The sequence below is a fragment of the Aythya marila genome (genome assembly GCF_965140915.1).
Source record: "Aythya marila genome assembly, chromosome: 16".
NCBI classification, from domain to species: domain Eukaryota; kingdom Metazoa; phylum Chordata; class Aves; order Anseriformes; family Anatidae; genus Aythya; species Aythya marila.
The window spans coordinates 4,807,523-4,820,955 of record NC_139057.1 but is presented as its reverse complement, the minus strand read 5'-3'; the positions used below and the strand labels follow the sequence as shown (position 1 = coordinate 4,820,955).

The 13,433-nt window shown below is 41.5% G+C and overlaps 1 protein-coding gene across 1 annotated transcript in view; it reads left to right on the top strand.

Moving 5' to 3' along the window:
- PHACTR3 (phosphatase and actin regulator 3) overlaps positions 1-13,433 on the top strand; it is a 104,106-nt gene that overhangs the window by 58,241 nt on the left and 32,432 nt on the right. Inside the window, exons 4-7 of the mRNA XM_082773258.1 lie at positions 1,222-1,404; positions 5,949-6,152; positions 9,712-9,973; positions 10,969-11,216. Of these exons, the coding sequence (XP_082629384.1) occupies positions 1,222-1,404; positions 5,949-6,152; positions 9,712-9,973; positions 10,969-11,216 (897 nt within the window). The remainder of the gene's footprint in view (positions 1-1,221; positions 1,405-5,948; positions 6,153-9,711; positions 9,974-10,968; positions 11,217-13,433) is intronic.

Here is a 13,433-nt window from a genome sequence, read left to right as displayed (position 1 = left end):
AGCTGAAATGTAGGCAATGAACTTTTTCCCCCTCCCCTTCCCTGTATCATAGCAACTGTGCTACTGCAGGGGCTATTTTAAGAACAGTAACTTTTCACCAAACGTGATTATGAGGCAGACTGAGTGAGCTCAGCGTACAAAAATACTGCATCCCTTCCGCAGCATCTCTGGGCCAAAACCCGATACCCTTTCCCCAAAAGGGCAATAAATTACTCTGCAGATTGTCCAAATAGTATTAAAAAGGGGTAGCTACAAGTGCTAGCTGTTTTAAATCAATGTTCATGAAACTTGTCATGATATCATTGCAAGAAAACATAGCCCTGTCACGAGCTTCCAGAAAGAGTGTCTAGGGCTGAGAAATACAGGGGAGGAGGTCAGGGGTGGACAGCAGATGTGGCCATCAGCACGGAGCACTGGCTACAATGCGAAGTAATTGCTTTGATTTGCTATGGTGGTGTTGATCTTGTAAATTCTGAGAGAGTTGTGCAGTAAAAGGGTAGTTTGTATTCTGAGGAATCTTGCCTGAATAGGAGAATGCTAGAAAAGCTTCAGTCATCAGGATGCGTACAGCTGCAGGGATCACTGGCACAAAAATCCTTCAGAGTAAGCAAAGGGAGCAGTTTCTAGGTCTGCATGAGGAGGGATTTGAATTTCTGATCAGCTCAATCACACAAGACATGCTTTTTAAAACTGAGTAACTAATGCTGTGCTCAAACCTACACGTCAGTAGGGAATACTAGCAGCCTTGTCCTCTGCGATGCTCCGGGATTACTGCTGGGGCAGCTGGATGGCAGTGTGCTGTGCACGGAGCCTGACACAACACAGACATGTCAGAGCAACCTGTGCCCATGCTACATGGGAGCTCTGCTCAGGAAAGGAACTGCCTCCTCTCCTGCACGTCAGGTGCTTCCAGAGCACAGTGGCCTTCTTGTACAGGCACAATGGCCATTTGCCCGGGCTGCTGGGTGCCCACAGAAAAAGATGCCTTATCTAGAAAACAGGGTGTATATTTGTGTCCAGATGGGCTGATGTCCATGGCTTTACATTACAGACGTTCAGCACTTTTAGAAATCAGGTGCTGCTGTATGACAAATCTCAGTCTCCTAACCACTTACTGAAACTACTTGCATCTTTGAGACTCACTCTTCCAGAGAGGATAGCAGGGGGGATCCCCTTTCACTGCTCGTGGTTTAGTTAAGATTAAATGATTTGGTGTTGTAGATACTGAAGGCAAAGCCTGCACTGGTGATGATGCCACAAGAGCAACGCAGAGTGACCCTCCAGCTCCTGTGTGCCAGGCACTTGACTCTGAAGAGATGCAGCAAGAGAGTACAACGGCAGCCACAACAAATGTGACCTCCCTTGGTGAGGAGCTGCATTTGGATGAGCTGAAAGAAGATGCAGGTATTGGATAAAAATATTTTAAAAAATAATAAAATGTTAAAAGATTTATTTATGCTGAGCTGCTGCATGAGCAATCATAGATGCCAGTGGTAGACAGCCTGAGCACCTTGTTCTGCTCAGCTTCCCCATACCAGGTTAGCAATCATTATTTTATAAGTCATTTTTTGAGACCGCTGTCAAACTGAGGGACTACAGAAAGCTTGGCATAATGGGATTAGTTGGATTATGAGACAATCCAATCTTGGCATGGTGCCCCTTTGGTATTAGCAGTGACTGCTGTGAAGATTAAACAAGCTTCTCTCAAAAACACTTCTCAAACTTCTATGCCAAGACTGAAGTTGCCTGTCCTGGCTTGAGAAACAACGACCATGCACAACTTGCTCTATCCATTACACTGTAAATACAAGTGCAGTTCGATGTCATGAGTACAGATAAACTACACCAAGCTCCTTTCATGCAAAGCTCATCTGTGAAGCAGTTCAATGGGACCAGAGCAGCCAGGGATTGCCCAGCAGCGAGAGGGTTTCCGTGTGCTTCCTGACAACCAAGAAATGCGTAGGTCCAAAGATAACGCTTGATCCTAGGCTGTGAGGAGTGCCACGCAGTGCTTGCTGATCTTCCTGTCCATCCACTCTGGCCAATTTTTATGCCTTCCCCAACTGCCTTTTCTTTTCCATCCTATGTGCGCATGCCCCATGCTCTTTAGTGTCCTATCCTCCAGCCACGTTCTCCAATCCCCCCTCACCTGCTGGATTTGGCAGACTGATGCTTCAACTGCTCAGAATGGAAGTCATCCTCTAAAGGTTTTTTTTTTGTTTTGTTTTATCCTTTCCCATTTCTTTCTCCAGTCCTTTCCATCCCCATGACTCACAATTTTGTTCATTTTTGCTCTTTTGCTTTTATGTAATATTGCTCTTCTGGCCCATTTCTAGCCCCACTCCACTCTACTCTTAATAGATTTGACAACAGAAATGCTCCCGTCTCCCAAAAGGTACTCCCCATTCTCATGTTTGCTCATCACAAAGATTTTTTTTATAAGCACAGCAACTCCATTCTATTGCCGTTGTTTCAGCTATGTGTTGTCACATTGAGAAATATCCCAAAGCACTGTATGCAGCCTTCTAGAGATATATCCTCTATTGTTTCTTAAAACAGAAGGAAAATAGAGAACTAGACATACACAGCTTCTATTAATACGTGCCCTTAATGATGTTTCCTTTCTATTCAATCTCTATGGAGTGTTTGGTTTTGTATCACTCTAAAAATTCATTGGGGTAAAACCCACTTGTCTCCTGTTTCCCGTTCAGTGTTTTAGAACAATCAGATCAAGTTCTCGACCAGAATACCTCAGGCTGCTATTACTAGCAGCGATACTCTCTCCTAGAGCGTTTCATTGAGCAAATTGCTCTCTGAAGCTCTAGTTATTGGGACAGACTATCTGGGAAAGATGGCTCTAAATATGTATATATTTAACATTATGCCTCTCTAAAATCTGATACTGTAACTTAAAATACACCTTCCACTGCATTCTAAATTGTGTATTGAGGCTTTCCAAAGCATCCCAATTTCTTATGTTCCTCTCTAATGCTAGTTCTTTTTATTGTCTCCCTGGCATAACCTTTCATTCCTTCTGCATTTCTTTTCCTCCCTCAGAGGTATCATTTCCTAGCTTCCAAAAAATAACAGCAGGATTACATTCTCCTGTCTCCCTGGTCTGTGACTACTCCTATTTTTTGGAAGTCCTCCTTCAACAGCGGCTTTTAAAGTAATTTCTGTACTAATTTAATCCCTCTATCCACCCTAGCACTTCTGTCTAGTGATTTTACCTTACGGAGCTTATTGGGTGAGAAAGGTCTTCAAAATTGTTGGAGTATATTGTAAAGTTTATCCTAATGCACAGCTTATTACAACACCTGTGTCCTTGAGCTCAGTCTAGGTCTCCAATGCAGTAGGTGTCTTTCTACAAGTTTGTATGAATATTTGACCAGCTAGAAACAAAGGGAATACATTTGCTTCATACCCAATATGCTGTATTTCATCCTGATGACATGGCATGAAGGTCAGGAGGGGAAGAGGAGGGAACAAAAAGGATTATTTGTAGAGCTCACATTTCATTAACGCAGAAGAACAGCCTAGGCAGAGCCAGGTCAGTGTTCCCCACCCGACCCAGCTAATGGGCATGGGGACAGTCCCAAGGGGATGAATCCTACCTACCAGCAAGGCGGCACTTTGACAAGCAGCTCTCTACGAATAATTAGCTACTCTGCCAAGGAGTCTAGTGCTGAGCCCTTGGAATACGTTCAGCAGGATAACATTCCCTCTGCAGTACGAAATGTGTTAATAGGTTTGTGTACTCAAGACTCAGGTCTGCCTCAGACTCTGAGTCAAATGCACCGTTATTACCAAAAACAACCATGGGAAAAAAAAATAAAAACAAACTGTTCTTTGCTGGGACTGTAAAATGGACTTTTTTTTTTTTTTTTTTTTTTTTTTTTTAAGACAACAGCACACAATGACAGTTTGTTTCTGTGATAGTGTTCTCTGAACAGGATGCAGTTCCGAAACAAAAAGATGTTTGCCAGAGGCCGAGCATGTTTCAGATCCGCCTCCTCTACAGGCAAGGACCCGCTACGGCTGCTCCTCTGTCTCGGTGCTGCACGGCCCCTCGTGGCACAGGCAGGCCTCCTGATTGCAGTGAAATTACTGCCAGCAGAAAGTATCGCTCAGCTCAGGGGAAAACATCCAAATATGACTAATTTTCCTGTCACACTACTAACATCTACTGGAGCTCTTGATCTTTCTATAATGGAACCTATTAGTGACTTAATTTTTCACTTCTATTCCACATTCTCTCTTCTATGCAGCAGGCACAAAAAACCACAAACTGATGTCAGACTAGAACAAAGCATTTCCCTAGAAATGTATATTTTAGAGAAAATTATTTCCTTTAATAATTTAGGCAACTATCACATAAGACTTTCCTATCAAGCCAAATTTCACAAGAATCCCTCTAATGATGTGTATTTATTCCACTTTCCTGTCTTTCTTGAATGACAAATACTCGTTCCTCCACTTCTAGGCACGCTCATTAATCTGTTTGTCAACAAATTAAATGCTATTATCTTGCCAATGCTATTGTTTCCAACTGTCTAAATGCTCTGGTGCCTCCCCATGCACTCTAAACACAAGGATGCTGAGAGAGAGCTTGTATTCCAAACAAGACATAAAACCGAGCCAAGAAAAGGTTTGTGATGTGGCAGCTGTGGGTACGCACTTCTGTGAGATTTTAGGAGACGCTCTGGAATGATTTGGAGGGAAACATACTTTGCTTTGACAGTCCAGGCTGCTAAAGGGAGCGAGATTTACCATTTCTCCAGCCCAAACCGTTTGGACACATCTCCTGCTGAAGGGAGATTTAAACATGGATCTCCCCATTTGGAGGAGTGCTCCACCTGCTGGACCACTACTGGGCCCCTGGTGGTTGGACGTGCTGTTTGGGGAGGTCCTGCCCGAGTTGCTCAAAGCCCGGCTGTGGCCCCAGTGTATGCCATGGCAAATATTCATGTGATCTTTGTACACATGTACAGAGTGTGAAAGTCAAACCATGAGGCACTGGGTAACTTTAAGCACTGCCAGAGTCAGCTGGTACCTGATCAGAATTCAAAGATGTTAATACCGAACTTCACTGAAATTCCACCCATACCCTGCTTCAGCTGCTTGCCTTTCTGGATCTGTTCCCCTGTGCCCTCATCACAGCCAGCCCAATTTGACAAACTGCTCGGTGATTCAGCCTGTACTAACTTTAAGAGCTAAGTGCTTTTGCCATCTTTCAGGAGACAATCCTGAAATGAGCACTGCTTCACCATCTCAAATTAAGGCTTTGGTGATTGAATTTTTCCTTAAGTACTTTATCCATTCTCCATTCTGCGCTAGTTGCTGAGATCCACTGGTAAATCTTTTTATGACAGACTTTTCCTGGTTATCAACTTTAGCCTCAGCAGTTCTGGAGTCAGGTGCAGTAGGATGCAAGCTGTAGTCATATATTAAATAAGATAAAAACTAAATTGTGAAAATAAACGTGTACAGCAACTGGAAAACCAGCTTTCATGTAATGTTACAGGGTTGATAGTCTTTGCCCTATGGCTGTATGTTCCTGGCGCTCACTCAGTAACACTGTGCTTATTGCAGTTACACCACTGTAAGAAAATCCATTGCAGTTCTCAAAGGTTGCTTTCCCTTGCTGTCCCTGTTATTAAAAAGAGAGAAGGAAAAAAAGCTTAAGGGAAGGAATGGAATGTAAGAGAGACTCACTAGTTTTCTCAGGAACATCAAAACTACCATTTCTTCAATATTTTTGAACATTTTATTCTTTACCTGCTTTGGCTAGTTGGCTATTTCTCACAATCATTATTTCCAGTAAGGTAAATAAGTGCTTCTAGCTGTGTACCATATGTTCTGTTTTTCTGAATGTTTCTGGCATTGCCTCCTGGCCTATCAGTATTATTAACTTCCCTTTCCATTAATTTTACTCATCTTCTTGCTAGCCAAGAAACCTTCAGCACCCGTGGAAGAATTAGAAGATGCCAGTCTGCCAGCATCTGAAGACAGTCCACAAGCCTTACTCATTTCTGAATCCACAGACTCTCCCCAGAAGGGGACAGAAAGAAACCCAGCACAGCTTCCCAGCCCTCCATTGCTCCCAGCTCCACCGCCTAAGGTGATCTCCAAAATCACCAAGAGTGTAACAGGTCAGTCATTTCCAGTCAGGAAAGACTTCCCCACTCCTTACGCTTTGTTCACCTACACAGCACTGTATACTCTTTTTTATCTTAGATCCTTTTGCAAGCCTGTTGTTGCCTACTGTAAATCCGGCTGGTTGTGGTTGTAGTGAACGATAATGAATTTCATGAACTGAGCAGTTTGGCTGCCTGATAATGCACTGATCTTTGTACTTCAAATATATATACATATTTGGATCTCCCCGAGGATTATTTAGTTGGAGTCTATTGCACTAAACACATGTAAAACAAATCAAACCAACCGCAAACATCTGCTGAATCAGATGCTCATATCGATATGCCATAAAACACAAGGAGATTTAAATGTTTTCATTACCTACAATCCCGCTGGATAACAGTACAACAGCCACAAGCCAGTTCAACCTGATAGGCTCTGTAGAGGTTTCTGTCTGCAGGTTCTGCTCTCTAGGGTAGGCCTAAACTAAAGCTATAAAATCTGGTGTAATTAAACAGGATGCACATAAGTGATATACCTGGCTCCCACAAAGCAATCCTCCATGCCAGCCTTCATTGAATGTTTCCTGATTTTCTAACGTATTGCCAACGTTACTACGTTTTCCAACATTCTGGCACTACAGAAAGGGTGTTAAAGTGAATATGATTTTAGTGCGTTCCAATTTTAGGGCCCCTACATATGGTAAAAGCAGTTAACAGGGTCTTACTGCAAATTAGAATGAAGTCTTGACATCTAAATGCCAAACCTTTTGGGTATTCAGACTTTTAAATGACAGCCATTACCTCAGCCCTGATTTGCATCCCACTGACACAAATAACAGGGTTTTCGAAGTCACCAGGAAACAAAATATCAGAGGGACACTGATGTGACCACTGGAACTCATAGAAAATATCAGTGCTTTTGGTCTTTTTGAGGAACAGATGTTTATTTCATATGGAAAATGTCCTTATTTTGACCATGTTTGGAAGCCATAAGAGCTTAAGCAGGACCTGGATTCATGAGAGTATCATACCAGAGCTTCCTGGGAGCCATTGTTCGGATTGCCTCACCATTCTCTGCTCTGAGTCAGGCTGTTGCCTGCCTCTTCCATCTTGCAACGTGAACAAGCACAACCAGGATGTTTCTTTATTGCTTCTCAGCTGATGAGAGAGCCGTGCTCTGCCTAAGATTCAGAAAAACTAACCTATAGAGGGTAACAACATTACAGAACCACCAGGCACTTTACAGTCCCTAAGCACTTCCTCTGCCATCCAGGATATCCTAAGTTTTAGTATTTCATCCTCATCTAAATTTCCCACAAAGAACAACTCAGTTTTCTCAATGACTCCAGTAACTATAGACCTTTATTCAACAGTGATTATATGTTTATTTATTTTTGTTTGGATGTGGAGGCAGTGGTGAGTTAAAACTAAACAAATACTGTCAGTGAGTGAAAGGGGATACAAATGCATGGGGAGAGAGAAACAAAGAGCTATTATAAAAAGAACAGCAAGACAAAGAGGTTGAAAAGCTCTTCTGTGTTTGATTTTTTCCCCCCTTAACAATGCTAGAGATGCTGTTAGCAGAGGAGTGAGGAATAAGCCAAGCACCAATTAATCACAGAGAGAGGGGAACAGGGCAAGGTGCCAAGACATCACTTTGCAAGATTATTCACTGAACAGCTGTTATTAGGATGAATAAGGTGTGATTTAGGGAAACTCTCAATATTGGCCCAAGCTGCAATGAGGACAAAATTGGCCTTTGGCCCATTCCAGGAACAAGCAAATACAAAGATAAAACAAAGTCTCCTCCCTTCCTGCTTTGGGGTTGAGCTGAACCCAGGGTTCTTGCTCTGAGAAAACACTGCAAGCCTCTCCCATGGTGCAGAGGGAGAAAGTGATTGAAGAGGTGCTCTTTCATCCCCTCAGGCCACAATTTAAAAGACAACAATTGATCATAAATGTCTTCTATGTGTTTCTACAGTAGCACATAACCAAACCTGCATTGTACACTGAGAAAACATCTTTTCTTAGCACAGGTTGGCTGTCTCCCAGCCATAGAAGCTACCCTGATCACCTCTGGGCTGGGAAGGTGTCTCACTGCCAAAGCATGGCACACTGGGCACCTAAACACTTGGAGAAATCCTCCAGTGCTTTCAGGCTTTTTCAGATTTTAAACAGGGTAACTTTTGGACCAGCTTGACCCCTACCTTCCTGCTAGATGTATAAAAAGAGAGATTAAACTCTTGCCATTGATCTGGGTTGGATGAAGAGAAATGTGCAAAAATGCCTTCAAAAACAAACAAACAAACAAAAAAACAAACCAATAAAAAAAAATAATGAGTTAGACCTCTCTTAGAAAAAGCAAGGAGATTATACAATAGATGCAAATCTCCCTGCAGAAGGATGCTCTCCTCTCCACCCCACAAATGTGAAAAAGAGACCAGTGTTGCTACTCTCAAATTTCTGATGTTTGAATCTGGTTGTGGCTACAGGAGCTCTCTTCTCACCTGTGCTTTTGCTGTCGCCCTCAATAAATTCCACTCTCCATTCTCAAAGAGAAAATAGTAAACATGTTCTGTGAAAACAAGTTTGTACAAAGGCTGTACAGGGCTGTATCAGTTTAAATTCCTATTTACAACGCTAGGTGGCAACAAGATAAAAGAAATACCCTCTTGTGTGAAGACGTCACATTGGCTTTCTATACCCAGACTGAACTGTTGGAATAAACAGGGCCATGCACCAGAAGGTTGGGCCTGGGTTATATGGAAAATGGGGAAAAAACATGTAGAACAGAAATACTAATTGGCATTTTTTCAGGCCAAGTATTCTTAAGAAAGGAAAGCTATCAAACTTACAATGAGAGAAATGTCCACTTTGGACTTGGGTGCTAGAGAAATGTATCTAACGAAGTCTAATTTCCAATAAAATGCTTATGCAGCATAAAAACCTGAATCTAGAGGGTAAAAATTATATATTAGCTGGCTTTACCCTTTGTTTTCTCTTCTTAGTGCTCAGTATGCCATCTATCATTTGGATTTCATTTGGCAAGTTTTGTTAGGCAAACGTTATACTATAATAATTTTGGCATTTCCTCAACTGGCATATGAAAGACAGAGGTCTAAGCTGCACAGCAATCACAGAGGAGCAGATAATAGACAGTGGTACATTTTGTCCTGACTGAGAACCACAGTGCATAAATTTTAATACCGTCTGCCAGAGGCCAGCAGAGAAAGCGCTAGATTGGGAAGCCGCCGCAGCACAGGCAGTTGGTGGTTAGGAGGAACAGTACTGATGATCAAGAATGCAATGATGGGCTGGAAAAAAGAAGAATCTGTGTGGGGAATGAGAGGGAATGGGAAAAGCATTTATTTTTCTAGATCAAAGATCTATATTTGTGCAGCACGAGCCTTTTGAATTCAGATGGTTAATCAGCTTAGCCAGTTACCTCTTAGCAAGAAGGAAACATCACCATTTTCTTCTGTTCAACAGAAGAATTAATTTCAGTGCCAGCTTTATGCGCCAAAACACAAGCAGCATTGTATGACCTCTTATCCTCGTGTTTTGCCAGCAGGAAGCGACACGGATGACCCAGCCATGAAATCTCCTCCTTCCACTATCCTGAAGAATTACGTAATTGTCGGTTCCTCCCAAATCTCAGGACAAGCTGCTCTCTTCCATCCCTCTGGCCAGAAAAGCTCTGATCCCCATGTCAGAGGACAGGTAACAACACCGACTGGCTCCCCTCACCTGGCTGCCGTCCACCTGCCTTTACCTCCCAGCAGAGTCATTGAAGAACTGCACAGGGCTCTGGCCACCAAACACCGGCAGGACAGGTACCTGAAGCCTTTTGGCTACACGGGTGCATGGGGAGAGTCATTCCACTAAATCATTTTTCTTGGTAAATGTCCTTCCCCTGTTATTAGCATTTTATCTATCCTACGGCTTGGGTCTGTTTTCTTCCTGAAGTCATTACTTTGAACATCTATCCCTGGTTAAAGGGCTTGATTTGGCAATTACTTTAAAGTATGTTCTTCCTTTATGAAGAGGCTACCGTGACATGGAAGGTGGTTTTCAACAGGTAGAATTATTTGGTAATCCTTGACCTACTGCAAAGAAACCCTCCCCATGAGACAACAAGTTAGATAGCTAAGGCAAAGAGTGCTATAAATATGAGTACTCTACAGATGAGAAATGCTATTTCACTATGTCTCTTGGCTTATACACGAACATACACGGTATGCATTTCCTAATACAAATGCTTGTATGGGACTATGTCAGGTGTTTTATCTGGTTTTCATTATAAACCCTCCTCTGTATTAGAGGAGGACAGAGATAACCTTTTCCAACAGAGCTTTGGAGCTAAGTTGGTAACATTTCTCAGCTCCATAGCAGCTGTAGTCATGGGGAATAGATTCATACAATATCATTTCTAGGCCCTGTTAAACCTTTGTCATGATTGTAAAATATCATAAAATATCAGAATGGTAATATTTTATGCCTTTTATGTTTTACAGTGAGGATATTGTCTTTTTTTTTTTTTTTTTTTTTTTTAAATCAGTACAGTATAGCACATGGTTATATATTAAAGGCATATTAGTCTCTACCTTTCTGCAACTTATTTTTCTGATAAAGATAGGAAAGTAGATCCATAATAAACATTGTCAACACAGTGTTAAGGGTGCTATTCCTTGTTGTTCCATGCTGAAATCTCTGCTTTGGCCTTAACGAGCTACAGGCCATTCTGGTCAGTCTCTTATAATGATAAGTTCCTACTGTGGCAATAAACCAGTCTTTTGTAAAAACTGGGCTCTGCACCTTCCACCCACAGCTTCCACGGAAGAGAAAGCAAAGGCTCTCCAAAAAAAAGAGTGGATGTCCGTCCATCCAGAACGTCTAGCATGGAGCGCAACAAAGAAAAGGAGAACTCACTGGGTTATAGCAGTGACTCAGAAAATAAGCGTAACTCAGTTAAAGAGTCTGATGAGAACAAAGAAAACATGATCATGAACTCAGAGCTCAAGGAAGACTCTGTTTTTTATCAGGATGAAGAAGTCTTGAATGACTCCATTATTTCTGGTAAGGAAAATCACTTATATTATAAAGATACACTACTGTAGCCTAACGAATACTCTAAACATGGGAGCACAGAACAGAAAATATTGAGCAGTGCACATTCCTCTGTCGTCACATCAGCTTTTCTAAGGAATCTTGGTGAAGATCTGAAGTTACGTTTACGTCATAGTGACTGTGATCATGCCTGTTTTGGTACGTACTGCATAATAAGAGGATACAGAGTTATGCTGATAAGTCAATGTATCAGTATGCTTTACCCTTTTGGTGACTTATGTACCTTTTGTACTGCTACATAAGAACAGCAGCACTTGCAGACATCTCCTGAAATCTGCCCTTTGAAATAGTGACTACACAACATGAAACAAAACCAAATCAGACCAAACAGGAAACTTCTTCCTCATAACTACATCTTTCAGTTTAAGAAAACATAATGTGTATCTATGGCTTGCTTCATACAATGGTTTGTGTATCAGGCATAATTGGTAAAGTATTATGATTGGGTAGGGCATGCTTCCCAGAATTTATTAAATACATTTTTGAATGTGAGCACTACAAGATGTAAAAGCCAGATGGAAAAGTGTATAGGTCTGACTGGTGAATATAAATGGGGTGGGGTTGACACATTCTTGAATGTTTTATTGAACAAGATTAAGGACACAAATTTAAAATGCCAGGGGCCAGAACCACATACAGATTTGCTTCTCCAGCTCTTGTGATGATGTGCTAGGGATGTGCACACGTACATGTGTAGATATCCAGTCAGATGCCTAATTTGTAAGGCTGAAAACTGTTATGAAATTAGGTAGTGTGGTGACCACATACAGATTAGTATTTACCTGCAGAAGTACACTAAGGGGAAAGAGAGCTCTTGAAGATGGTTTATCATTTGATAGAGGCCTCAGATATGTATATAACCTCCTGTTCCCTGCAAAACACTTGCCAATTCCAAAAAAAAAAAAAGTTTAGAAATATTTTTTTTCTCATTTCTTTGCTTGTAGCTGCCTTCATCTTTGTAAATAATTTCTCTTGCTCCTTGGTGTTCAGATCTTCTCGTACATAAACTTCAAACTCTGCACCAAGAAGCCAGTTCCATACACACATAAAATTTACCCAAGTCATCCAAGTCATTAAGTCACTGTAAGACTTGAGCTTTATGCCTAAAATAATTTTATTTAAAGTACCTGAAGATCATTAAGGTTTTTCTGTCCTCTCCTCTGTTCCCATTTTTTTTTTTTTTGGACGTATGTTGTCCTACCACATTCTAAATATGCATTTACAAAAGACCCAGTTTCTATAGTGGTGGAGTTCAGATATATTTCAGGGGCACAACATAAATCCAGGCCATGCAAGGTTTCAGCTGTTTGGTGTCTAGGGAGGCTGCCATGGATGGGTACAAGGAAGATGAGCAAATGGTGGCTTAATCCACAGAATTCCTGGTGTGGGATGGTTATTCCACCCAGGAGAAAGAAGCTTTGGAGATATGATGCTGCCCATTTATGCAACGCAAACTAGGACACGAGCAAGGCATTTCTGTTTTTTACACTAGTGGCACTGCTTATGCCAGCATCCATTCAAATCCATCTGTTTGCATTTCAGAAGGGAAGGAGAGAAGCAGTAGTAACAGGGATAGCACTAGAATAATTTCCAGAAAAGCTCCAGGTTTTTCCTATTAAAATAAATAAATAAATAAATAAATGAATCCGTGCTGGTTTGCAAGTCATGAGATGAAGCTATCAAAAAAAAAAAAAAAAAGACTCTACAATTAGTGTACTGCCTTAGCATGTCTCCAGATTCACCACTGCTGCTGCCATGGTGTATCACTGCAACAGCCCCACAGGTACATGGAGGTTGGTACAGGTCACACACAATGCTGAAAAAGCAAAGAATTGTATCTTTGCTTTCCATTAGCACTGTAGCGAATACATAGCTCTTTGAAACCTTTCAAAATTAGAAGGTGAGATGGTAGTCTTGTTTAAAAATAGCCTTACTCTCACGTAGCCTAGAGCTGATAACTAGTGTGCACAAGGTCTTTCCATCAGCATGCAGTATTCGGATTTGCCTTTTGCTTGATAGAAAGAACAGTAAACATACAGGAAATTAAATGTCAGGATTCAATTGAATTAAAACAGGAAATTTTGTCAGGAATCTGCAGACCAAGCATGAAAAAGGTGTGAATTTTCAAAGCACTTATTGTTGACCTAGCTGAGCTGCTATAAATTG